At 45.7% G+C, this 25,724-nt stretch overlaps 2 protein-coding genes across 2 annotated transcripts; both read left to right on the top strand.

Annotated features, from left to right (window-relative positions):
• Positions 1 to 362: 362 nt before the first annotated feature.
• NPC2 (NPC intracellular cholesterol transporter 2) lies at positions 363 to 10,639 on the top strand. Its single transcript, XM_061567915.1, has 4 exons — positions 363 to 984; positions 7,846 to 7,953; positions 8,875 to 9,047; positions 10,115 to 10,639. The coding sequence occupies exons 1-4, from the start codon at positions 363 to 365 to the stop codon at positions 10,202 to 10,204; spliced, it is 993 nt and encodes a 330-aa protein (XP_061423899.1). The 3' UTR covers positions 10,205 to 10,639.
• A 2,009-nt stretch (positions 10,640 to 12,648) lies between these two features.
• On the top strand, positions 12,649 to 24,809 carry LOC133352325 (transmembrane emp24 domain-containing protein 7-like). Its single transcript, XM_061567916.1, has 3 exons — positions 12,649 to 12,898; positions 19,250 to 19,498; positions 20,877 to 24,809. The coding sequence occupies exons 1-3, from the start codon at positions 12,749 to 12,751 to the stop codon at positions 21,111 to 21,113; spliced, it is 636 nt and encodes a 211-aa protein (XP_061423900.1). The 5' UTR covers positions 12,649 to 12,748; the 3' UTR covers positions 21,114 to 24,809.
• Positions 24,810 to 25,724: the final 915 nt, after the last annotated feature.

Raw genomic sequence — 25,724 nt, 5'->3', positions numbered from 1 at the left:
CTACCAATTTCAAATGGTCATCGCGTAATTCGCCGCTAAGAGTGGCGCAATAATAAAACAACAAGTCGAGAATGCGCAGCGCTGTCCTCTGAGCGTGACGTCATAACGAGCCAGCTGGGGGCGCGTGTTCATTGGTTGCGGTGTGACGTCATAATGTGCGGCCGCCGTGCGTGTTGCAGAAAATGACGTCATTTGGAGGCTTGCCCCATTTTCGCCTGATGAAGACCGCTTGTGTTGCTTATCGAAACGGTTTTTTTTGCTTAAAATTTTCTAGCCACGTGACTTGTCGAAAGAACTAAGAATATGAATTACGTCTGTTTTAGAGGTGATGGTGTGACGTTGTTGTGGTGCACGTGAAACGAATGCGGATCCGTTCTATGACATTGGCTGCGGATAACCTGGCTGCGTTTTACGCCGCGCTCGTCGGCGGTGACGTCACCACGCTGCGTACGTCGCGACGTTGTCGGTGCGTGCCTACGTCATCGGGATCTCGCGCGCGCCTGATAGATGACGTCACTGGTGGGGGGGGGGGATGGGTCGCGCTTTTACGCGTTGACGTCACGACGTTGACGTGCCGGCTCGCGCACGAGCTTTACGCGCTGACGTCCGCGGGCGTGCGCGATGACGTCGAGGGCGTGCGCGATGACGTCGAGGGCGTGCGCGATGACGTCGAGGGCGTGCGCGATGACGTCGAGGGCGTGCGCGATGACGTCGAGGGCGTGCGCGATGACGTCGTGGGCGTGCGCGATGACGTCATGGGCGTGCGCGATGACGTCGAGGGCGTGCGCGATGACGTCGAGGGCGTGCGCGATGACGTCGCGCGGGCGTTAATCTTCCTGGGGTCACGAGTTGACGACGTTCCCTCCATTCATCCGCTCGCCATGGCCGCGTCAACCTCCTCCTCATCCTCCTCGCTGCTGTCTCTGCTCTTCGTGACGGCGCTCACGCTCTCAGCGGCGGAGCCGGTCAAATTCAAAGACTGCGGTAAGTTGGCTGTTAAGCGGTGGTCTTTTATAGTGTAAGGGGTGTGTAATGTACAGTGTCGCGTACAGTGTATTAGAGTACTGTATAGCGTGTGTAATGTTATAGTGTGGAGTGCATGGTGTGTAATGTTATAGTGTGTGGAACGCATGGTGAGTAATGTTATAGTGTGGAGTGCATGGTGTGTAATGTTATAGTGTCTAAAGTATCGTATGTGTAGGTAGGTGCCCTGTTAGTATAATATAGTTTGCAGTATAGTGTACAGCTGCGTGTAAGTAGTGTGTGTGTTGGTGTTTGTAGGACTGTGATGCGTGCTTGTAATGTAGTTGGTGTATGTTTGTTTCACATGTGTGTATCTAATAGTACTTAAGAGTATAAAGTGTTTGGGTCGTAGTGTTTTGTGGACTTATGTGTAGTGCAGTGGTTTACGCGTCTAGTGTAAGGCAGTGGTAGCGAGGGTGGCCAGTTTACTATAGAATGGTTTAAAGTCCATAAAATTGCCTCGTGTTATGTCATTGTTATATAACGCATTGTATACCATACTTGCTACAACAACATACAACACTTGTGGGTGTCTCGTATGAACAATTCGGACACTCTTCTCTTGTATTCCTTTGCTGGCTGTGAGAATGGACAGAAGTACATTAGAGGAATTAACTGTTCACGTGCAAAACATTTCGAAACATCTCTCTTCCTTATCTTTACGTAAGTTACATATATTTCCGTCTTTCATACTATTCGCTTTTCAGACCTGTGTTAATCAGAAATATAAAGGTTTTGTCCCCCATCTCTGGGCCTGATCAGAGCCAAGCGTGTTTTAACCCTGAAGATGTATTAGCTCGCATCAGATGTTGTTGGTAAGTGCCATCTCTCCACGCCTTGGGCCGTCAGATAAATAGAGAATTTGCGTAATATTTGACCAAGCACTGTGTAACAGTGAAATGAATACTAAGAGCGGAAGGTGAGTTATTGAATTTACTGTGCTGTAATCATTCTCGCCACTCAATCCATTGCACATTGGAAGCCTCACCGCCGATTAGCACGGTTGGCTACGTACGGTGCGAAAGAAGTTCAACATACGACCATCGCGTTTGCCAATTAGGGTTTATGAAAGGGGCTGGGTAGGGAGATGATCAGGACCGATTCCCCTTAACCGCGAATCGAACTCTATTCAAGAGTGAGTGCCGTGGCTCGCCATTGAGCCCCACCGCATTCACTCACACGCGTAAGTGAAGGGAGCAAGAATATTCTTTGTTTCTTTCGGTTAAGTCACGTCTAAAGATAAAATAATAAATTAAAATAATAGCATATTACGACGTTTCGATTGCAACACAAGCAATCATCATCATATATATTTAAGGGACCGTCACAGAAACGACCCCTCTCTTTGTGCCGATATGTGTCCTCTCTCTGTGTGCCGTTGTGATGTCTGTCTGCTTGTATGTCTGTTTATAGTTTTCTAGTTAGATTTTTGTTGCTATTTCTTTTATGCCTGATGATGATTGCTTGTGTTGCAATCGAAACGTCGTAATATGCTATTATTTTAATTTATTATTTTATCTTTAGACGTGACTTAACCGAAAGAAACAAAGAATAATTCCTGCAGTCACGAAAGCTCCAAAATTAAGATGGAGCAAGAATATGTTTGTTCATTCGTGAAAGAGGTGAATATCCAGGGTGTAGAGGTGAACGTGTGTAAATAAAGGGCGTTGATCGTGGGTCAAACACAAAGGATCTCCGCCATCCCTGAATACGAACGGTGGGTGGTGGAGCGTGTCAAAACAACACGGACAATGTGGGAACTCTGCACATGGCAGTAGGAACAGCAGAGCACACTATTCTCGAAAAAATTCCCACTTTTTGATCGGTGTGCAGTTGAGTAACTGTTGTAATCACAAGGGATTTGGGTGGGGGAGGGGACAAACATCCAGATAGCAAATGTTGGAACACTGTTGTCACATGCTTCATGTGTTGGAGAGATGCGTCATCAAGATTTGAATCACGTGAATCTCGTAAGAACAAAACTATCTCATCCTGCTACCCGCCCCCCACCCGGGTACGGGTCGGCACAAAACAACTGAACACAGCAATTCCACACTGCCCAGCGGCATGTTCCCGATTACGAGAGCTGATGCCGTGTGACTGCATTTGTCAAACAGCCACGTGAGGCTGACTCATGCCCTCCAAATTTTCGTTGACAATTGTCAATACCAAGCTTTGGGCCATCATCTTCCATTCTAATAATCCATTTGCTTCACAAATCAATCGCCTAACTTCCCGCCCACCCGTCACGATTCTTCTCTCCACTAGTTCGCTTAAATGTCTCTCTGGATAATTCTGCGGCGTGCGAGCGGTGCTGCAATGGTTAGCGCACTGGCTTATCTAGTGAGCATGCAGCTCGTTAGAAAACGAACTACACCACCTCGAGGGGAGGAGAGAGACACACCGAAAGGCATACCCACGCACAGAGAGACACACAGAGAGACACACATACATACAGAGAGAGACAACCACACATCCACACAGAGACACACACAGAGACACCCAGACATACAGAGAGAGACAACCACACAGACACAGAGAGAGACAACCACACAGAAACACAGAGAGAGACAGACGCATACAGAGACACAAACAGAGGGACACACCCAGAGAGACACCCACACACCGAGACATACACACAAAGTGACACCGAGAGAGAAACACACAAAGAGACACGAGAGAGAGACATAAGGAGACGAACACAGAAAGAAAGAGACACAAAACCGACGAGAGACACACAAAGAGACGCACACAGAGAGACACACAACATCACAGGGTATTGCTGGTGTCTACAAACTAAGTTGTGTCTGCGGTAGCAGTTACATTGGGGAAACGAAACGACATGTCTCGGACCGTGTTCGCGAACACAAGGCAGATTTTAAACAGGGCAGAACCAATATCTCTGCCGTAGCTGGATTCCTCTAGTCACGAAAGCTTAACATCAACATTTAACAAGTATTAATTATATCTCAGACATGGCCTGGTGCCTCTTTCTGCTCTATGCTGATGTGTTGTCTGTGTCATAACTTTAAGTTGTTAGTACTTTGATTCAGATTTATTTTAAACCCCGTCATAAACATTTTTTTCTCACACTTGTTTAGTTTACTGACTCGGAGATATACTGCGCAAATCATTGCTCTGAACAGCCCAAGGACGTGTTCAGTCTGGAGGTGACGCCGTGAAAAAACTGGTTCTTTTTTACTTGTGCATTGTAAATGTTGTTTTGTCAGAAGGGCCTAGAGTAGTTTTATGCAGTCGGCTGACTCGGTGTAGCTTAATCATCTCTGAATTCTGCACCTGGGTGTAAAATGCTATTTCTTATATATTGCGGTAATAATGGTCACCTACATAAGTAACTAAATGTATTACGTTTGTTATGTATTGTACGCTGTATAACATACTTCTCAAAGGGGGGCTCAAGAGTAAGAACAATGTCTAACAAAGTCAACTATTACCACTTACTTAAATTTTCCAAAATATTATTTCTACCGTGCTTGTTTATGGGTCCATTCTCTCCTCCGTCTGCTTTGAGCATGAATTCCACACAACTCCCCCTCTGCCCCCCCATCTCTCTCTAAGGCCTCGACACAGACGTTGTCTTTCTGTGTGCCTATGTGTGTGTCTGTCTCTGTGTGAGTCTCTCTCTGTCTGTGTGTCTGTGTCTATGTTTTGTGTCTCTCTCAAATTTAGCAATCTTTGGAGGAACGTAATCAACCAGGTGGGGTGTTGACTGTTATGTTAGCCGACTCTCTGTGTTGTATTGCATTATATTTCCAAGTTTACAATGTTTGTTTCTCATTCATGTGTACCTGATGATGGTTGCTTGTGTTGCAATCGAAACGTCGTATTCTATTATTATTTAATTTAATTTCTTTCGACGTGACTTTACCGAAAGAACCGAAGAATAAAAAAAAACAATGTTTAACCATTTGTCAATCCACTGCTTGATGAAGGCATCACCATTTGTTCAAGGTCGGAAATAATGGCAGACAGCACGTGAACATCCTTTATTATAACGTTGAGTAAGGAGTGCGAGATGAGCTAAAGATTTATTCAAATCCCTTTGTCATTCTCCTATTTCCCAAATACGAAGATTACTTTTGGGTAAATCGCTAAAATGTAACAGTACCGTAATACATTTTTAGAAAAGAGATTACGTCAAATTTTAAACGGGCATTATCGGGTTAAATATTGTACGGAGTATTGTTTTGTTTATGGATTTTAGGGTGGGACGGTAGCACAGTGATTAGAGCACTGCACTCTGAAACCAGCAAATCAGTCATACTGTAAACATTCCATAGGCCGCGAATCCCTGTAATTTGTGGATTATTGGCGGTTCGCAAATGTTCCCATGATCCCTAGTGGAACCCCGCAGTGGTTTAAAACGCTTGGCGGATCACGATTCATAGAGCTGCAGAATAACATGGAGGTATCTTCTTGGTTCTTTCGGTAAAGTCACGTAGAAGGGAAATTATAAAATAATAAAAAACATAATAAAATATAATTCTCACGACGTTTCGGCCACAACGCAAGCAGCCGTCCTCAGATGAAGAACAGGTCTGCCGGAAAGACAGCGTCTGAATGAATACCACCAAGCTTGCGTTGTGGCCGAAACGTCGTGAGAATTGTATTTTATTATATTTTCTTTTTATTATTTTATTTCCCTTCTACGTGACTTTACCGAAAGAACCAAGAAGATGAATCCCTGCAGTCACGAAAGCTTTAAATCGAAATTTAACATGGAGGTAATTTTTATTTTTGGTTTGCATTACACAGACTAGCCTCGCTAACGTATTTTGTATAGTAAGACTTCAAGATAAGTTTTCATAATTGTGTATCAAGTAAAAAAATGGAGGAAAAAACCCTTTACCCAAAATTACGTTATAACCCATAACCTAATAATCCGTGAAAATATTGCAGATTATTGGAATTGTGCAGATAATTCCTCCCATAATCCGTGGCACACTGCGTTGGCGTGAATTTATTTGTGGATTGTAGGATTCGCAACCCCAGTTCAATGCGGATGATTTGATTCCTGCTGTGGATACCATTCTTGGGCACGACCAGGAAAGGTACTACAGCAGGAATCAAATCCTGGGCACGGCCAGAAATGATGATGAGTGATATCTGAATTGGTCATGGGGTACCCCCTTCACCGGCCCACACTAGGCAGCATGGTCAAGTATGGTCACACCCCCCCCCCCCCCCCCATAGTGCAGAAAGTTTAAGATATTAAAAATATCTTTGGAAGATCTCTGCTGAAAACCTTACGTGTTTTGCCAAGTCCAATAACTTGAATCCGCTATGAAGCTGTCAATCAAACCAATCAATTTCTAGTCTCAGAGTTGGAATGAGCCAAATTGGGTGAAAAGGCACATTTTTGTGCGATGATTGGTGACTGGGCTGAGACGATCAACTCGCTCACACTTTAAGGAACCCGGAATTGAGACCAGAATCTCAGAGGTACTGGCTCAGTTCTCTGACCGTTGAGCCACCCAGTCACCTCTTCACCTATTATGGTGGAGCGTTTTATTGCCTGGAAAATCAGATTTTATTGGCTCGTGTTAAAAAGGAGCAGTTAAAGCCTGGTCAGTGTTTTATGTTTGTTTTAGTTCCCCATAGTGGTGTGCTTGACGAAGGTATTGTCAGCGTTTTACTTGTCTCGCTGTGGATTGCACAGCTAGTGCGTGTGTACACAGCAAAGCTCAGCATGTTCTGTGCTGCAAGGTCGCGTTGAATCTGTGCGCGGTGCAAGTGTGTGGTTGGGTGTTCAGTGATTACGCAACAGGGTTTGCTTGTTGTCTGAAAGCCAGCTCAAGAAGTAGTTGTCATCGCAAGACTTATCTAAATAAAAGTGTATTTGTGTGGGTTTATATTTTTTAGTTTTCCAATAGTTTGTCATTAATCTTCAGAGTAGGGGTTGTGTTAGGAGGATCAAGCAGGATAGTACTCCAACTCAATGCATAGGGGACACTTGGATGCAATAGATTTTGCAGCAGAGAATATATTTCACTGCTATGGCGAAACCATAATGATGATATAATTGGTAAACATTCTCAGTAAATGAAATAGTTATTATTTCGTTCAGTTTGTTTAGAACCCCGTGATATATTTTTTCAAAGATATCTATCTAGGTTAGTTATCAATTCTTTCATATAACCTAATGGTAATTTAAGCATTTGAATTATAGCCTATTACACTACCCTTAATGGACCTATCCTTAAAAGGTACAGTATATTTAACGCCCACTACATTGGCAATTCGCCACAGGCGTATGAAGCGTCTGCAGAAATGGACCCATTACGTGCAAGCTGGTCAGTTGCAATCTTTTTCCACAACTTCACACTAACCATTGGATTTCTCAACCATTGTTAACAAATGTGCTGTTGTGCCGTAGTTTATCACGGTGGTCAGTGCGGGTTGTTGCAGGTGGGGAGTGCGTGGTGTGTAGTGAATATTTAGCTGGTCCTCAATGAGTGAGCGAGTTACGTCAATTTTAATGATGTTCTCGAATAGCTCCATAGCTGAAAATATGCACAAATTAAATCGGTTAAGTGACGAGATTAATCTAAACACTTTTTTATTTCTGGTTCACAATTTATGTTTTCTTTTTTTAACTTAGACTTACAAAGGTTTTTATCGGGAGGTTTTGATGGATATTGAATCCAAATATAATCTCAGATTTTCACAATCACATTTGCAGCGTACTTTTTGAAGAATGTGACATTAAATTAAATAAATAGCATGACCAGACCATTCCTTGGTGTACAGGTTTATTAACACAACTGTGCTTTTTGTCTTACCTTGCCTTTCCCCTTTCAGGTTCCCAGACGGGAAAGATATCAGCGGTGAACATAATCCCCTGTCCTACCCAGCCCTGCATCCTCTGCAAGGACAAAACCTACAACATCAACGTGACCTTCACCAGCGGTGAGCAGCAGACACGTCGCCTTGGGTTTGGAATAGTGGGAAAATATATGGATCAGTATAATAGTAGTGGTGATTGTAAGGGTTTTTTTTATCAGCAGAGATGAAATTGTGACATCGCCACTTCAGCCAAGATGATTCTTTGAGCTGTGCCGCACAAATGTGCATTTTCCACCTCAATCAGCGAATGCCGAATATGGAGAAAGCATTTAGCATGGTGGTATTTTAAGGGATAATATAGCACCTGTTTGAATTACCATGCCTAGCTGTGAATAAATTATTGTTTATAGATAAGATATGGATTGTGTTATGTTATTTGACCGTGGGGAGAGCCAGACGACATTTGTTTTGATTTTAAAGACAAACATCGGTAATTGTAGTCGCATATATAGTAATATTTACGACTCACGGACAGCCTGTCCTATGGATGGGGTGACATGACACTCTTATGACATTAACCCGGCCCTAGTCATTCTCAATGTCTTTCTGTTGCCTTTGACCACATCAGGCAGAATGTGCCCAATCTTGTCAGATCTTTGATGATAATCAGGATATGAGCCTGGTGGATAGTGCTTGGATGGGTGACAGCATTGCTAGCGTGGGTGGGCAGCAAAAAGTAGTCCAGCACAAGCCATTGTTGTACTGTACTTGTCTGCATCCATGTCTATGGTCCCTACATTCACTAACCTGCACTGACTGAGGTGTGGTCAAAGAATGTCCATCACATGTAGAGGGCTGAGGAGGCCCTCATTCAGCAGTGGTTTGATTAAAGGACTGTACATGTACATATTGTTACTTATCACACATGGTATTTCGTGTGTGAGCGACCAAATTCTCTCTAGATTTTTTTGTGATGCGTGCCCTGGTTCACACTTCCTGCTCCCCCTGCCAACCCTCTCAACCTTGTTCCCCAAACCCCAACAGACACGGAGAGCCAGGGCTCGACGGCGGTGGTGCACGGCATTCTCGCGGGGATCCCCATCCCCTTCCCCATCCCCAACAACGATGGCTGCAAGTCGGGTATCACATGCCCGATCGCCAAGAATCAGGCTTACACCTACGACGTGGGGCTGCCCGTCAAGTCCGACTACCCCAGCGTGAGTCTCCCATAGCCATAACCACCAGCATCTTTGCACCATGGCCGTGTACTAAACCAGGGGTCGGCAACCAAAATAACAAGAAGAGCCATTTCTTTCCAATTCGGTACAAAATTCAGTATTTCAAGAGCCGCAATGCATCTGAGTACATACTGTACATACGAACATATCGTCAAGAAGCAACCCGTAAAGAGCCGCATGCGGCTCCGGAGCCGTAGGTTGCCGACCCCTGTACTAAACTAACTTGAACTATCAACTTAAACTATTTTATTTTACCAGGTAAGGCCCACTGAGCTATATTGCAATTTCTCAGAAGCGACCTGGCCACAAATGATAGCTCAACGAAGTGGCTTATGTGGAAATGTATCGCAGCCAAATACTCTAAATGCATGTTTCTAAATTCCCGACACTGGGCACATTCATCTGTGGTGGAAGCTCACAATTTAACCCGTCATTGTAAAAGTACCGGATCATTTCCAGAACATTGGCTCCTAAACTAACAAAGCCATCCGATACATTGTTGTGTCTAGCTTAAATCTGAAAATTTACGAGTGATTTGTATTTATTGTCAGGCAAAACGAAACATCCTCTGACAACATTCCATTGTTTTAAATATTTCTGTGGTCTCACTTAAGTCTTTATGATTTTGTAAGTTTACAGATTGCTCGAGGATGCCTGTGGAAATTAGATGGTTTAACCTTGCGTCAGTGTTCTCAGAAAATAATTTAACATTTTGAACAAAATGTGACAAAGCATTCCCCTTGAACCATTACAATCACTCTCGGTTTTCTCACCTGGTGTAAACCACAAGAAAATCTGTTTAAGTTGATTGGTTATTTGACTTGATGCGTTTATTTGTGAAGCTAAACTAGTCAAATACTCTAAATGCATGTTTCTAAATGTGGAGGAAAAAAACCAGAGAAACATCCACGCAACCACGGGGAGAACATGCAAACTCCAAATATACATGTGTCAGGGTCAGGATCAAACCCACAATCTCTTGTATACCAGGTGAGGTAGTTAACATCTCTCTCGCGTGGCTGATTTGCTTTTCTGTGCCGTTTCAGATCAAATTGGTGGTCAAGTGGGAATTGAGGGACGACAAAGCAAACGATCTTTTCTGCTTCGAGTTCCCGGTGGCCATCAGCAGCTGCTAAATCCATAGCACAGAAACCAAGGCGGAGTGTGACAACACCTGCTTGTTGTCACTTTGCCTTTGGTACCATAAGTACGGTTATGTGATTTGTCCAATTCATGACCCTGATCACGTGATGGATTAATTTCATTGAGTCAATGCAATACCCTGGTGACATGATAATATATTCTTGGCCCTGGTAATTCTATTCATCCTATCTGTCAACCCAGTCATGTGATCGATTGTGTGCGTTTTTGATAAGATAATTTTTTTATGGTTACCAGGTCAGCTTTATTATACTTCACAGATTGAATGTGTACATTTAAAGACGTTAAAATTATGAGTTTTAACAGTTTTTTTTTTATAAATGCTCACACAGTGCCTTTGACTGACCTTTTTTTTAATACGAATGTTCAATCCCAGGAATAATTAAATAAAGTGCTGTTTTCAAACGTTATCTTGGAGTTTGCATCTATAGCACTCTGGATAAAGAGTTTTAAATCAATATGGGGTGATGGATTTTCTCTTTCCTGAGTGCAATCGAGTTTTTTTGGGGAACCCCTAAAAATGTTAACTTAAATTTTTTTTTATGGAAACCACATTTTTTGTCAATTCAAAATGGAACAGCATGCAAAGTTATGCAAACGTCACACCAGGCAGTCCTGGCTAAGTATTGTAGTATAAAGGTGACGAGTATTTGATTGTACTGTTCCAGAATTGGCAAGTGGTTTAAATGGTGATTTTACAACATTGATTTCAGTATTACAAAGCCTCGAAAGCAAAGCTGTAAAAGTGCTACATTTGGTCGAGATGTTAAGAAAACGGATCTCCCTGGGCACATACGGATCAGAAACATGGAACGTTCACACAAAAAACCTGAGAAATGTAGAACGCGTGGATAGAGGTTCATCTTTGAAATTTAATTGAAAGTGGAAATCGTAAATCTGAGAACATACACAGGCTTGGGCAAGACACTTGAAGGGTGGATGATAGCTCTCATGGTTGATGGTAAGGATGGAAATGGCATGATGAAATCGGTTTGTGCTGTAGCAGCATAGTTTAATTTCAAGACTGATAGTGATTGCTGAGAGAGGCCTTCAGCAGTGGATCGATCGTGGCTGATAGTTTTAGAACGCCTTAACTCAAAGCGCTTCACAGTGGTTTAAAAAGCGGTAAGAAACTGGAGTGATTTAGATGACGGGGGCAAGGCCCGAGGAATCGGTGACTGCAACACGGCACAAACGGGTAGTGGAGGGCACGGGAAGGAGTGGTGGGGCGAGGGAAGAGGAAGGGAATGGGCAATGGAAAAGAGGTGACCTTTGAGATGGGAGTGAAATTACGAGATTGGCAGTCGAGGGTGGGGCGTGTGATGGTGCATAAACACATTCCTGCGGAGGGAGCTGGTAGGAACGTTGGGTTGCTCGGTCAATGGCCAGGGTCAACGGCGGCGTGGTGTATTCCGCAAATATGGCAGACTGTGAGGGCGGGCACAAGCCGGCGTGAGTAGGTTAAACGTTGAGTTTTATAAGGGCACCACGGGGTGACCAGCCCCACCCTCCCCACCCAGCCCCTCCCCACCCCTCCCACCCAGCCCCTCCCCACCCTCCCAGCCCCACCCAATTTTTGGATCCAGGACGGACGGACACAATAATCCCCTGTGGGCTGGTGGAACCAGGTGGTTCCTACCAGTATTATAAATACAGTACATTATTTTCTGACCCTGCATTAGACAAGCACACCGTTTAACTAAAATAAATTCGTCAATAACACTGCCTTTAAAAAAGGATTCATATTCTTAGGTTTTTTTCGGTAAAGTCACGTAGGTAAAACATCAAAATTAATGTTTTGTTTTATTTTATTTTTTATTAATTTTGATGTTTTACCTACGTGACTTTACCGAAAAAAACCTAAGAATATTTTCCTAGGCTACATTATGACCTTATGCAGAGGCTTAACCTCGCATCTGGCAAAACGTTTAGTGCCGATGACGTCATTCCGTCACCTACCTGTCGACGTCACTCGGCGGCGCAACGTGTCCTCAGGCGACATGACGTCACGCGAGTAGAAGAACAGACGTGGGTGCAAGCGAGCCACGCGATACGTCAACAAAGAATCACGTGACAGTCATAGACGGGGGGGGGGGGTGCCACGTTGGAAAAAAAAACAGCCACGTGACGCGCGGAGGAGGTGCCACGTGGAGTGGGGGCGGGGACAACGGGGTGGGGGGGGCAATAGACTCATGCGATTCGTCAAAACCGCGTCACGTGATTTCCATCGGCGAGGGGGGGGGCCATGGTGGCAGCAGGAAGTGAACGTGTCACGTGATCCGCGGAGGAGGCGCCACGTGGAGTGGGGGCGGGGACACGCGGGGGGGGGGGGCAATAGACTCATGCGATTCGTCAAAACCGCGTCACGTGATTTCCATCGGCGAGGGGGGGGGCCATGGTGGTGGCAGCAGGAAGTGAACGTGTCACGTGACCCGCGGAGGAGGCGCCACGTGGAGCGAGTGAGGGAGGAGGAGGAGGCGGCGGCGTTTGGCGGCGACAGCAGCAGCAGCGACAGAACGATGGAGCGGCTTATCCGTACGGCGCTCGCTCTGCTGCTCCACGCGAGCCTTCTCTGTGCCGCCGAGGTCACATTCGAGCTGAAGGACAACGCCAAGCAGTGCTTCTATGAAGACATCGACCAGGGAGTCAAGGTGACGCTCGACTTCCAGGTGAGGAGATGCGAGGGCGGTCTGCGGCGCGGCTGGGCCCGGTGTCTGCGGCGGTGTTTCCACGGCCACGGCGGGAAGCGTGCCGGCTCTGCTCGGTTCGGTTCGCGAGCCGGTGCCGTAAGACTTTATTAAGGCAGTGGTTTAGCTACCGATTGTGTGCCGGATTGCCACCGCTTGAGACACAAAACAACACTGGGACGTGTCATTGGTTAACAATATTTTAACAATACCGGAAGACGGTAGAGCTACGTGTACAGTGCATTCATTGTGATGTGTTGTAACGCCACTCTTAATGTTCCGCGAATACTTTCAGAAATTTCCCAGGACCCCTACCGTAAGAGGCTGACGACGATCCTGGTTCAAGGCAATAGAGTCCTGGTGACAACCGCCTTCGTGTGCCCGTGGCACGATTTCACCGGAGCCCAGGGGCCAGATCGGACTGTCCCAGGCGCCGGATTGTGAAGAGTTTTGGGGGGAGGGGAGGCGATTTGACAGGGCCTGGGTCCCCAAATGGGTCCCCTGATGGGTCCCTATTTCTACTTCTGGCACCAGGGACCGTGCCCACCACGCCACGCCACTGACTGGAGGCTTAGTCGTGGTGGAGATTGATTTATGTGAACCTTCGCGATGGGACTGATCACGGAGATATTCGTACAGAACGTGGGTTCCATCGTGAACTTGACTGTCAGAAATGTTGAGAGGTCATCCCCTCGTATGTGTCGCGGGTTTCTCCGGGTACTTTGCTTTTCTCGTGTACGAAGCCGATGTCTTTATTTTGAAAGACGCAGGGCAGATAATGCGATGTGACAGGATCCTTCTCAAAGGGTTCTTGACACTGTAGGGATGGATGTTTTTCTGGATGAATAAATGACATAAATTTAGATCAAACTTTTAAAATTAAAAACTATTTAAATTTGACCAGGTAAGCCCCACTGAGCTATATAGCTCTTTTTCAGAAGCGATGTGGCCACAAATGATATCTCTATGAAGTGGCTTATCATGTGCACATTTAAAGCAGTCAAATACTCTAAAAGCACGTTTCTAAATGTGGAGAAAAAAACGGAGGACCCGGAGAAAAATCACGCGACAAACGGGGAGAGAGACACGCAAACTCCAAATACACAGCAGCAGGCGTCAGGGTCGGGATCGAACCTACGACCTCCTGTATACCAGGCGAGGTAGTTAACATCTCACTAACGTTTGCATACATACACTTTTATGCACAGTGATTGTTTTTTTTTATGTTAACATATGCTCAGCACTTATTAGTTAATTTGGCCAGGTAGTAGCAACCCTTCTGAAAAGATAATTCAGACTCAGTGAGGCTTTGCTGGGTAAATTAAAAAAATCATTGTGATGTGTTATACTGTCATACCCATGGTGGGGAACAACCACCAAAGACTTCCCGACAAAGTAGTACGTATTTTATACGACCCTTTGAGACCTGATGAGCAGAAAAAGCATCGAAGTGAGTGTAGAGAGTGGTGCTCATCTCTCCAGGTGGGCCAATGGTGTAAATTACACATTTCCTTTGGCTGTAGCGAGCCAGTGGTGAAAATTCCACATTCCTGTTGCTCTAGTCAGATTGTTCAAATTGTAACCACTGCTGATGTTCCTTGAAGCGTTACTCGATTTTATCAATCCACAAAAAGATCATGAACTCGGTGGACCCCCTGACAGGAATTTGAACTTTTGACTCAACTGTCTTTGTCAAGTGCATGAGGCGGGTGGGTGGCAGAATGCAGTGGGATTTCGATTGCCTGTCTGTTGGTATATTCTCTCGTGTATACAAAATATTACTGGTAGGAACTTCCTGGTTACACCAGCCCACAGGGGATTATTGTGTCCGTCCGTCGTGCATCCAAAAATGGGAGGGGTGGGGCTGGGCGGAGAGTGGAGGGAGGGGAGGGTGGGGAGGGGCTGGGTGGGGCTGGGTGGGGGGTGGGGCTGTGTGTGGAGGGGCTGGTCACTCCGTGGTGCCCTTATAAAACTCAACGTTTAACCTACTCACGCCGGCTTGTGCCCACCCTCACAGTCGGGCATATTTGCGGAATGCACCACGCCGCCGTTGACCCTGGCCATTGACCGAGCAACCCAACGTTCCTACCAGCTCCCTCCGCAGGAATATGTTTTCATTGTATTGAATGCTGCTTCTTCAATAATCACACTTTTCCTCCTCGTATAATCTCATAACATGTTTGCCAAATGACCTGAAGCACACACAGATCCCATCAGATCTCCGAAGCTAAAGACGGGCTTACTCAGGGTAGCGATTGGATGGGCGTCCACTGTGCAGTAGGCTGGTGCTGCTGCGAGGGCTATGTTGTGGGCAGCAAAATCCACTGTGGAACTGTACTTCTATGCTCCCCGCCTTCTCCTACCCGTACTGACCATCGTGTGGTGAAATATGGTCAAGTAACCCCCGAGACACACGTGGCATGGGGAGGCCCTCATCCAGCAGTGGATTGAAAGAAGGATGTAGACGTTTTTGTTGTGTAATTGTATATAGCCTTCTCTTCCGCCGCTATTAAATTACCCTTTACATGTCCAAATTATAATCCTATACATTTGCATCTAATTTGTTTACTGGGTTATCTGAATAAGATTATTAGCCATTGAATTGCCTCCTCTTGCCTTGCTGTGTATACAATGCAGTATTTGAATATGTCTGTGTGCATTGAGCGTATTTCCCGTTACAACCCACCACATGCACGCATTGCTCTACTCTGTCATGGTTGTACATGGTTAAACGATACAAACGTGGCGGTTAAAACAAAAGAGAATTGATTATTTCATTGTGAGCCAGAATGTTGAGAACCCGTGAAAATGCTAGCAACGGGGGTGGTGAACCATTGTGACCAGTGGAGAGTTTGTCCCAGTGTTACGTCGAGCCTGCAATGTCCATCGTGATAGCGTAAGCAACATTCAGTTGTGGTGGAAGCCTTGGACAAAGGGAGTTACGGTAGTTAGGTTTGGCGACTCTGCACTAAATTGGTACAGATCAGAGGTCGCAATCGGGTACCCGATACCCGTACCCTACCCGATACCCGGCTACCCGTACCCGGCCAGGTACGGGTAGCCGTTTGCGACCCTGGTGCGGCCGGGTACGGGTACGGGTAGGCCGTGAGTCAGTGGTGAGTAGCCGTTTGTCACTCATTTCGGGTAGGGTACAGGTACCCATTTGCGACCCTGGTGCGGCCGGGTACGGGTAAGGAATCAAAACCCGTTTGCGACCTCTGGTACAGATACACACCAGTGCTATATCTTTGTCTTCTAGGCAAAGAGGAAACTGTGACAATGTTTGCCGTGCTCTTCTCCTCTTCTGCTTGTGGATGGTTGTAGTGCATGTCAACACGTTGGCTCGGTTGTACCCTTGTGGCGTCTTGTCTGCAGGTCTCTGGGCAAATCGGATATCTCTTCTTGCTTTTCAGAGCTCGTGTTTTGATTGGACATAAGAGTCTCATCCTGGACAAAATTTTATTTAAAAACTGTCAGATTGCACGTAATAAATAGCGTAATATGAACTGCAATCTTATTGATTGATAATTCAGTTGTCTACAAGCCAATTATACACGAGTCACATGTCATCAGGGTAATTTGCCAATGAAGTTTCGATATTAGATTCAATCAATGGCGGAGCCAGGATTTTCAGGTAGGGGGGGCAACCCCTCCAGCAATGAAAAATGATAGGAGTTGTTTGTATGTAAGGATTTGTCCCTTGATTTTTATTTGACGCGTGTGCGACGATGGTGCAGCCATCGATCGAGGGTCGAATTTGAACCGTGTGTGATCGGCATCGTGCTCGCTGAAGGTGTTTGCCTTCAGGGAAGTCGTGTCCTGTATACGCAACTGTGCACAATTCTGTGAGTCACTTATAACCGCTTTGCCGTTACTTATTGCCAATTATGGACTCAGACTATTGTCCTATCATCTCATAGAGTCCCTGGCACCTAATAATATGCTACACAGTGGCAGCTGAGGTCACAAAATGCCGATTTATTACTAATAAGCCCCAATGATCCGATCGAAATTAGGGATTTAGATCGGATCATTGGGGGGGCACGTGCCCCCCCCCCCCCCACAGACTCTGCCAGTGGATTCAATCCTCTTTGGACCCTAATGATACAGGATTTCAAAACATTTTTTATTTTCATTTAAAATATATTTGTCTATTTTTCACAAACATTATTCCAGTTGTGCTGTCGTGTCGTGAGTTCGAACAACCCACTCAGTTCTCTCGCTGGAGCAGTGTGACCCTACCCATGGTAGAGAGAGTGGTCTGTGGAAAGAGACCTCGCCAGAACCACTGCTACGATCCCTGTTCGTGTGACCCCTTTTATTCCCACACTCGAGGGGAACGCTTTATTGCTACAGAAGGATACTTCTTCTAAGCTGGACCCAAAGAGTGACCAACGTAGAAGTCAGAAAACGTTTGCACATAGAAGAAGACTTGATGCACACGTGTAGGATGGACAACAACAGGAAAAATAAAAGTGTGGTGTTTGGAAAAATGAAAGGAACCGTAAAGATAGGGAAGACCTTAGAGAAAATGGCTTAATGACGTACGAGATTGATGCCAGAAAGATGTGGCACTATTTGAGAATATTGACACAAGATAGAGGAAAGTGGAAACGAATGACACAATGTGCAGTGGACACCTACGGGGCAATCTGCCCATGGATAGTGATTATGAGAGGGGACGTTGAAACCCGGATTCCATCTCGGCTGTAATGCAAATCCTTTTCCTGAAAATTGATGAGAAAACCCATCGCAACGACAGGGAAAATGCAAGCAGGCTGGAAGCAAATAGTCTCAGAGAGGTGCCAGCTCGGCACTGACCTTTGAGTCACCTGGCGACCTCTCCAGCATCTGTATTATTTGTACACAGTAGTGAAATATATCTGGGATTGTATCTGTGCTTGTGCAATGTACGGGTGGACACGTTAAGTGGGTCATTATTTATACACCCTCATCCCCACCGTGATTCAAACAATTGTGGGAATTCATGGTTGAGAATTACAGTAATTCAAGAATCTGTCTTTCCCATTGGAGCAAATGCAGCAGACATGCAGCGAAGTAGTAACCAATCACAAATATTTAAATGTGAATCTGTTAATTATAAGGTATGGTGACTGTAATACAAACAACGAGGTGTCCGCTTAAATCCTTATACATTACAAAATGGGCAATGGGTCCATCATAACAAATCTACTCTGTGACCTCCCTCGGGTGTAGGGAGGGACTGCCAATTAGGAATCACTGAAGCAGTGGAGTTGTTGGTCTGTAATTTTCCCCATTACATACAACGTATTTATATCGATAAACATAAATTGTTTCACGCGCAATTACATTCTTCAATGCACGTATCACGAGCGTAAGAATTGACATTGCAGTGCAAAGTCACATGCGACTCGCTGGGGACTGATGTATAGGCGGTTATGTGAAAGTTGGATTTGCAGAAAATAACATTTGCACCACCTTGCACAATTGCTGTACTGGGTGTGGGTGGTTAATTGGTAAGGGCGGTTAATTGGTCAGGGCGGTTAATTGGTCAGGGCGGTATATGTGACGGTTGGACGAACTGTATTCTGATTCGTTCAACCTCTTAATAATCGGTACTTTTTATCCATTGCCGGTAATCGAAATTGTAGTTACAAATTAGAGAGCAGTGCTGTTCCGTCTTGTTGAATGGACATCAGTTCGCCGGTCTGCCACGTATCCACTGCGGCGAGGTGCGTGGTCGCCGTGGCTTTGTGCCAAGAGCTGTTTGACAAACTTTCCAGCTCTGTCAAATCCTGGTAGCCCGACATTAAAGTTTGTATTTTCTGCGCAAACACGCGTGTACCTCGAGTTTCTGTTTAACGCTTTTCAACAAAGGGTGAATGCGTGAGTGCATTAGCTGCACCAGTATTTACGTAACGAGGGGGAACGATAACTCTCGTTAAGATGTCCTATTATATACATATGTTGAACTTTTTTTGCACGGTACGTAGCCAACCGCACCCATAGGTTCTGATGGGAATGCAACTTTGGTATACAGTTGTGTTGCTACGAGAGCCTTACCCTAGAGATATTGGATACATTGTTCAAAGGAAATGATTAAGCCTTTCCAAGCAAGGTGATGACATCATACACATGTGATGTCATCTGGTTTGCCACGGCCTTGAACACAACGTTATTGTCAATTAAATACTCCCCGGGAAAAAAAATGCACGCTGAAGAGCGTTACGGGGATCCCGTGCCCCTGCACGGTCTTTCTCCCCCGTGTTTTTGACGTTAAGTGTAGTCTCGTGATCTCGAGCGGTATTCGCTCGATCGGACTAAAAACTGACGGGCGTGCTGCTCCCACAGGTCATCACGGGCGGGAACTACGACGTGGACTGCCGGGTGAAGGGGCCGCACGACAGCGTCCTGTACAACGAGAACCGCAAGCAGTACGACAGCTACGCGTGGACCACGGAGCAGCGCGGCACCTACGAGATCTGCTTCAGCAACGAGTTCTCGACGTTCACGCACAAGACTGTCTACTTTGACCTGCAGGTCGGCGAGGAGGCGCCCCTCTTCCGTGACGAGGGGACCCGCGTGGTCGCCCTGACGCAGGTAACTCCGCTCGCCCATCTGTCTTTTGTTGGTTTTTTTTATCGTGATATTTTTCTCCAATTTTATCGCAATTGCGCCATCAACTTCGTGGATTCCTCACGGACCACTGCAACCCCTTCCTGTTCGAGAACAGTCGACGGAAGTAGATGTCACAACGCATTCTGAGATCATATAAACAGACAGTGACCCACAAGTACAAACACCTAAACCCATTTATCAATGACAGTGCCCGATATAATTGGTGACGTTTTGGGGAATGGCCCTTCCCCATCCCAGAGAGATGGTGTTATGGTCAGTACACTGGACTTTGAATCCAGAGGGCACTGTCCAATCTCCCAGCGCAGCAGTTGAAACAGTGGGGCAAGTTTCTTCAGTCCTCCCCACTGCTTCTGCCCACCCAGCAATGTTTCATGGTTACAGCACACTTAGTCGATCGGCAAGTCGCGTGCTGTGGGGTAAATTGTGTCTACTCCACCTCTTCCACGATTTCTGGCCAGCGTGAAAGAGTAGGTCAAAACAATCAATATTTATTTTGTGTGCCAATATCGCCCTCTATAAAGTAGGCACCGGTACACATTACAACAAAACGGGAACGATACAGGCACATTCAGCAACAGGGATTAAAAAGAAGCCCGTCACGCGCTCAGCCGCTAACACTGACCGAGCAGTGGCTTGAGCAAGCAAATGCAGGGCTCCACTTTTACCGTTACCCATACGTACACCCACAACGCGCGGTTAGAAAGAAAATATCCAGGCATCCCAGAGTAATCGCTCTTGAGCCATAGAGCCAGATGCTACAATAACCAACACGACAACCGCCAACATAATTGTTACAACGTTCCAGCTACTTGTGTTGAGTAGTTCCGACGGACGTATTCGTAGACGGAGGTAAGTTAAGGGCTTCCGCCAAGGTTTATTAAAGCTTATCGATATTACACAGGGTACACAACTCCCAGGGGCTAGGGGTCCTACTCTGAGTCCGGGTACCTGCCGGCTAGCTCCGGTCTCTCTCGTATCGGATCGTGGAGTCTGCCGACTCCACCGACCGGAGAGAGAAGCACCTCTACGGCTACCACCGGCTTCGCCCCAGACTCCCTATTTGATCCCTCTCTCTACCCCTGGTTCCCTCTTTACCCTGTTTACTTTCCCCGTTCCCACAGTGTGACCCCGCTTACGTCACGGGGTATCCCTTAAGTATTTTAGGAGACGTGACGTCATGTGCACTGTCCAGCGCGCGTGACCCCACGTCCCGTGACGTCATCGCACTGGACAGCGCACACGACGCCACTACTCTCCTCTACTCCTCTACACTTGTAACAAACACGCACCACCTAAAATTTCCTGTGCCCCATTTCCCTTGTTGCTGTCGTCGTCCCAGATGGAGTCGGCGTGCGTCACCATCCACGAGGGCCTCAAGTCGGTAGACAACTACCAGACGCAGCACCGCCTGCAGGAGACGCAGGACCGCCACCAGGCCGAGGTGCTCAACTCGAGGGTGAACATATGGTCCATCGGCGAGACGGTCATCCTCGTGGTGGTGGGGGTCGGCCAGGTCATGCTGCTCAAGAGCTTCTTCTCGGACAAGAAGGGAGGCTCCACGCGTGTCGGTCTCTAAAGCACTGCTGGGAGTAGGGGGGGGGGGTGGTCGGGTGGTGGGGGGGGGAGGGGTGGCAGGTGCCCAAGGCCTGGTTGTTGGGGGTCAGCAGTTGAACGGCTCACCGTTGTGTTTTGAGGTCGTACTGCGTGTTGTTGCGCACGATGTCCGACGTTTCGCTCAGAGTGCCTGGGAGCATCTTCAGGAAATGAAACATCCGGACGTAGTGCCGGACAGCGTGCAGTACGAGCCGAAAACATACTTTTTTGGAGGGCTATACAGCACAACCGCTCACGCAGGTGGCAGCTCCTCGATTGCGTTGCCGCGTCGGTCACGGCAAAAACGGGCAGAGGGTCGGAGTATTTACGGGATGGGCAAATTGACGATCGTTTTGGGTGCAGTTGTGGTGATTGAGAAAAAAACGTTAATGCTTTGAAAAGATGACAGTCAATCCACTTGTTTGTGCCCTGGCTGACGAGAGACGCGATTTTGGAATTACCCTGCAAAGGGGAGGGCACAGTGTCAATCGCCTGAGTTGATCGAGTGCTTGAATTTGAAAGCAGATTTGGGTGAAAAGTTTTTAAGTTGTTGATTTGGAAGTGAGCAGATATGGGGTCGTCCAAACTCGAGTGCTCGTGATCGACCACGGTTTCCCTTTATTTACGTTCACTGGTATTCTGCTGTAATACAAATTCCGTTACACACTGCATGTGCCTGATGGTGGGTAACCACGTCCCACATGTAGTGGAGATATCTGTATTTAAATTAAGGTAGAGATATTGCGCGCGTGTCTCCCAAGTGACGTAGAGCGCCAGTTGTGAATCGGCGCTCTGTTGGTCATGTAGGATGTGTTTAGCAATCATCAGGCGTGGGCAGCATGTAACGACACAATTTGTATTTGAAAAAAGATGACTGGTAATTGTAAAAAGGTGGACCCACCGGGTAGGTCACAAGTGTTGGCGTTTGGAAAACCCTCGACCTAATGTACACTGGACAACGGTGATACATTTCTTCCAAAAATACCCTTACCAACTGAGATTATACTTTCAAAAAGTATCTGACAAAATCAAAATTTAAGCAGTAAGCATTTGACAATTCATTGAGTCATCAATTTGAAACTGTTATGCACACAATAACGCATGGAATATCGCACACCAAGCAACGGGGCAGGAGAGAGTGTTGCCATAGCGATGCATGCCTACTGACACCGCGGGGCCAAAAGCGAATGAGCTTTATAAACGTTCGCTATGTAAAGAAAATGGTAAGTATGTGAAAATAAAATGCTGCACGAAGACAAAACTAAAAAGTGGATTCTTTAGTCCAGATTAAAAGTAGATTGCATCCATAGACAGATGAAGACCAGATTGAAATTGAACCAAACCTATAATAAGAGTTCCATTCAATTTGAGAAAACGTTGGGGAAAATGAACACCGCTCCAATGTTGGGTTCTGGGAACTTGTGTGTCAGACTACTTGCTGTGAATCAAAATGATTTAAGTTGTTGGCAACTTCTCTGGGAAACTGGCATGGCTCAGCCACTGGTGCCCCAGGAACTGTTGTGTCTGGTCTGACCTTCCTGGAGTGGTGACATAGAAGTGACCTCTGTAAAGGGTGATGTGACTTACACCTTGAATTGTTTTTTTTTACTGATAAAATACAAACATAACCAACTGTATGACAGATGCACAAGACCATTTTGTACCTGGGTGGAATATATTTTTTTGTTATCCATGTCGACGTCATCTTAAGTCTCAAAGGAAGCAAATTCACCGTGGAAGCAAGTGCCGCCTAGAGTTTTCAAAAACGGGCACCTATTCCGCGTGGCCCACTCACACCCCATCGAGCAATATCAGTCCTGCTAGTGGCAGTAACTATTAGGTATAAGTAAATATTTTCTTCCAACATTGCATGTTGAACAAATACAATATAATACATCGCCATCATCAGCCATGGTCCATCCACTGCTGGATGAAGGCTTCTCCAAGCCTTCGCCACCTCTGTCTCACCATGCATCAATCCATGTAGCTCCTGCACACAAGCTGATGCCAACGTTCCATATCTGCGGTGGAAGTAATCCGAGTCACCGCAGTGCAGGGAGGTTCAAGAACACCTTGCCAAAACTTCCCTCTGCTACCTATTTGGCACGCGTGTTAAGCAGCGCCGTTGGATTGGAAGTTTGCTCTTTAAGAGAGACTTAAGGTGATGACGTGAGCACCCATGCTGATATCGGGAGAAAAATACGGTGTTTTGTTATAAGTTTAAGAAATGCGTTAAAAAAAATCAAACGTTTGTCCGCATGCTGTGATATTTTAGTACACCAATCATTGTGGTCACCCACATGGCGATGAGTACATAATTTAATTCATTTTTCACTGCAACGACGGTGTGCCAGGCTACACAAATTGTTACGGTGACAAAAGCCGACCGAGGAAAGCATCTGCGTGTTCCTGTCATGTCGGGATGTTTGGCCAATTGCTTTCTAGTTTGGGTTTTATGCGAGAGAAATGTCGGGTACCTGGACAAAAACCCATGGCTGAGAGGGGATGGCAACCACGCACTGCCACCTCCTGGTCACCAATTAATATCTAATTAATAAGAGGCCCCATCACAAACAAGGAGATTAGCGTTCATTATGGGCAAGCCAATAACTGGGTGACAGGGGAGTGTCCATGCTATTGGGAATGTGTGGTAGGGTGAGTTAAAATGGAGATGAATACGATAGACGGGTCGATCGTGTTGTGGGTCGATGTCGCGGTGGTTGTTGGCACTTTGGTGAACCCATGGAGTTAAATTCCTGGCCAAGGGCTAACATCGGCGACAAGTAGTTTCTGCACCGGTCCTGGACACCCATTTCACCAAGCTGAACGGACCATCATGGTGAAGTCCGGTCAAACCCGTCCACTCAATTGCTAACACTGCATAGAGAAGTCTTCATCCAGCGGTAGATTAACAAAGAGCTGCACTTTTATTTTATGATTCGATCGAGAAAATAATTATTTTAAGACAAACGTATATTCTAATACTTTACGTTTCAGATTCGGATTTGCAATATGATCTGAACAATGTGATCGGGTACATACTCTCTTTGGTTTTTTCGGTTAAGTCACGTAGGTAAAATATAAAAATGAAAAATAAATTAAATCACGTTTCCGAGGCAACACAAGCTTACGTCTTGATTTTGGCTGTGACGGTTCCTTGTGTTGCTTCCGAAACGTGATTTAATTTAGTTTTCATTTTTATTTTTTACCTACGTGACTTTACCGAAATAACCAAAGAGTATGAATCCTTGCAGTCATGAAAACTTCAAATCTAGAATGTGATCGGGTGCCTGTAAAACAACCTATCCGAGCACCCCCCTAGTACCGTACTCTCCATCCCCAAATTGTAAAGCAAAAGTTGGGAGTGGGGGGGCATCATAATCCAGTAGGTGTGCGACCAGATGTCTACTGCATTAACTGTATCGACTACGGGGACAAGTTAGGGGTGCGTCTTATTCTCCGGAGCGTCTTTTAGAATTACGGTAGTCTTTGTCAACTCAAGTTGAAGTGCGAAGCTCTTGACGGTGGAACCACATATCTTTCCAATGTGGTCCTGCTTTGCGACACAAGCCTCAGTTTCCTGATGCTGCATTTCAACTTCCACAGTGGCTTTGTGTTCCCATAGGCTTTGGATTATGCAGTATGTTTTTTTATGAATACAAAGTTGGTTGGGACCTTTTTTATGCGTGTGTATTGTTTCTTATTTCTGCGCGAGTGCCCTTTTGTGGTTGATGTAAACGGCGGTGCCGGTTGATTTTCACAAATCCTCACTCCCTCGGAAAAATAGATCGCAGTCATAGCACTTGGTGTGAAGCTCTCCAATGCAGTCCTTTCGGCTTGTACCACGTGATGGCCAACGTTTCTCTGCGCGTGCCGGGAGCAGTTCTTCAGTTTCTGAATAAGCGGCTCCCAGCACGTCGAGGAGAAACTGTTGGATGTCAACATGCGGTACGATCCGAAAAAACGTCGAGATTTAGCGAAAACTGTGCGTGTACCAAGTTGAACTTATTCAATGCATTTTGAGTGCGAAGCAGATGTCTGACCTTTCATACAGCATGGTTACCCTTGTAAACATACAATTATTTGAGCATTTCACATTGTATGTGTTTGGTAAAAAAAAAAATTGATCAATAAAAACAAACTTCATTAAAACATACATTATGATGTGGATATATGGAATGCTATACTTGGGGGTAGAATTATTGTTATTCTTCTGTCCGTCGTACCAGTTTGGAAATTATAAATACCCATTGGTAAATAAGGTGAAGTAAAAATGCTGTAAATTTTAATATATCTTAAAACTTTACAACTCGATGGAGAAAATGAATCATGGTAATACAAGTTAGATTTCTTGGACATAATGAAAAAACAAGAGACTGAATATGTTTTGACTGAAAAAATTATAGGTAAAGAAGCCGGGTAGATAGTGAATTGTATATTTGGAACAATTGTATGCAACTGGGAGTATCAAAAATGTAAGGTTGAGTAAAGATCATGGACAAATGGGATGCCGTGATCGCCGACGTCTTTGAGAAAGGACATGGCACATATGGACTTGCTCACAAAAGACGACTGGTAAATGTGCAGTTAAACT

The sequence above is a fragment of the Lethenteron reissneri genome, chromosome 40, assembly GCF_015708825.2.
Source record: "Lethenteron reissneri isolate LAM-NWPU_2019-01 chromosome 40, ASM1570882v1, whole genome shotgun sequence".
Taxonomy (NCBI): Eukaryota; Metazoa; Chordata; class Hyperoartia; order Petromyzontiformes; family Petromyzontidae; genus Lethenteron; species Lethenteron reissneri.
Note: the sequence above shows the minus strand (reverse complement) of the source record. Positions and strands in the feature narration are given on the sequence as shown.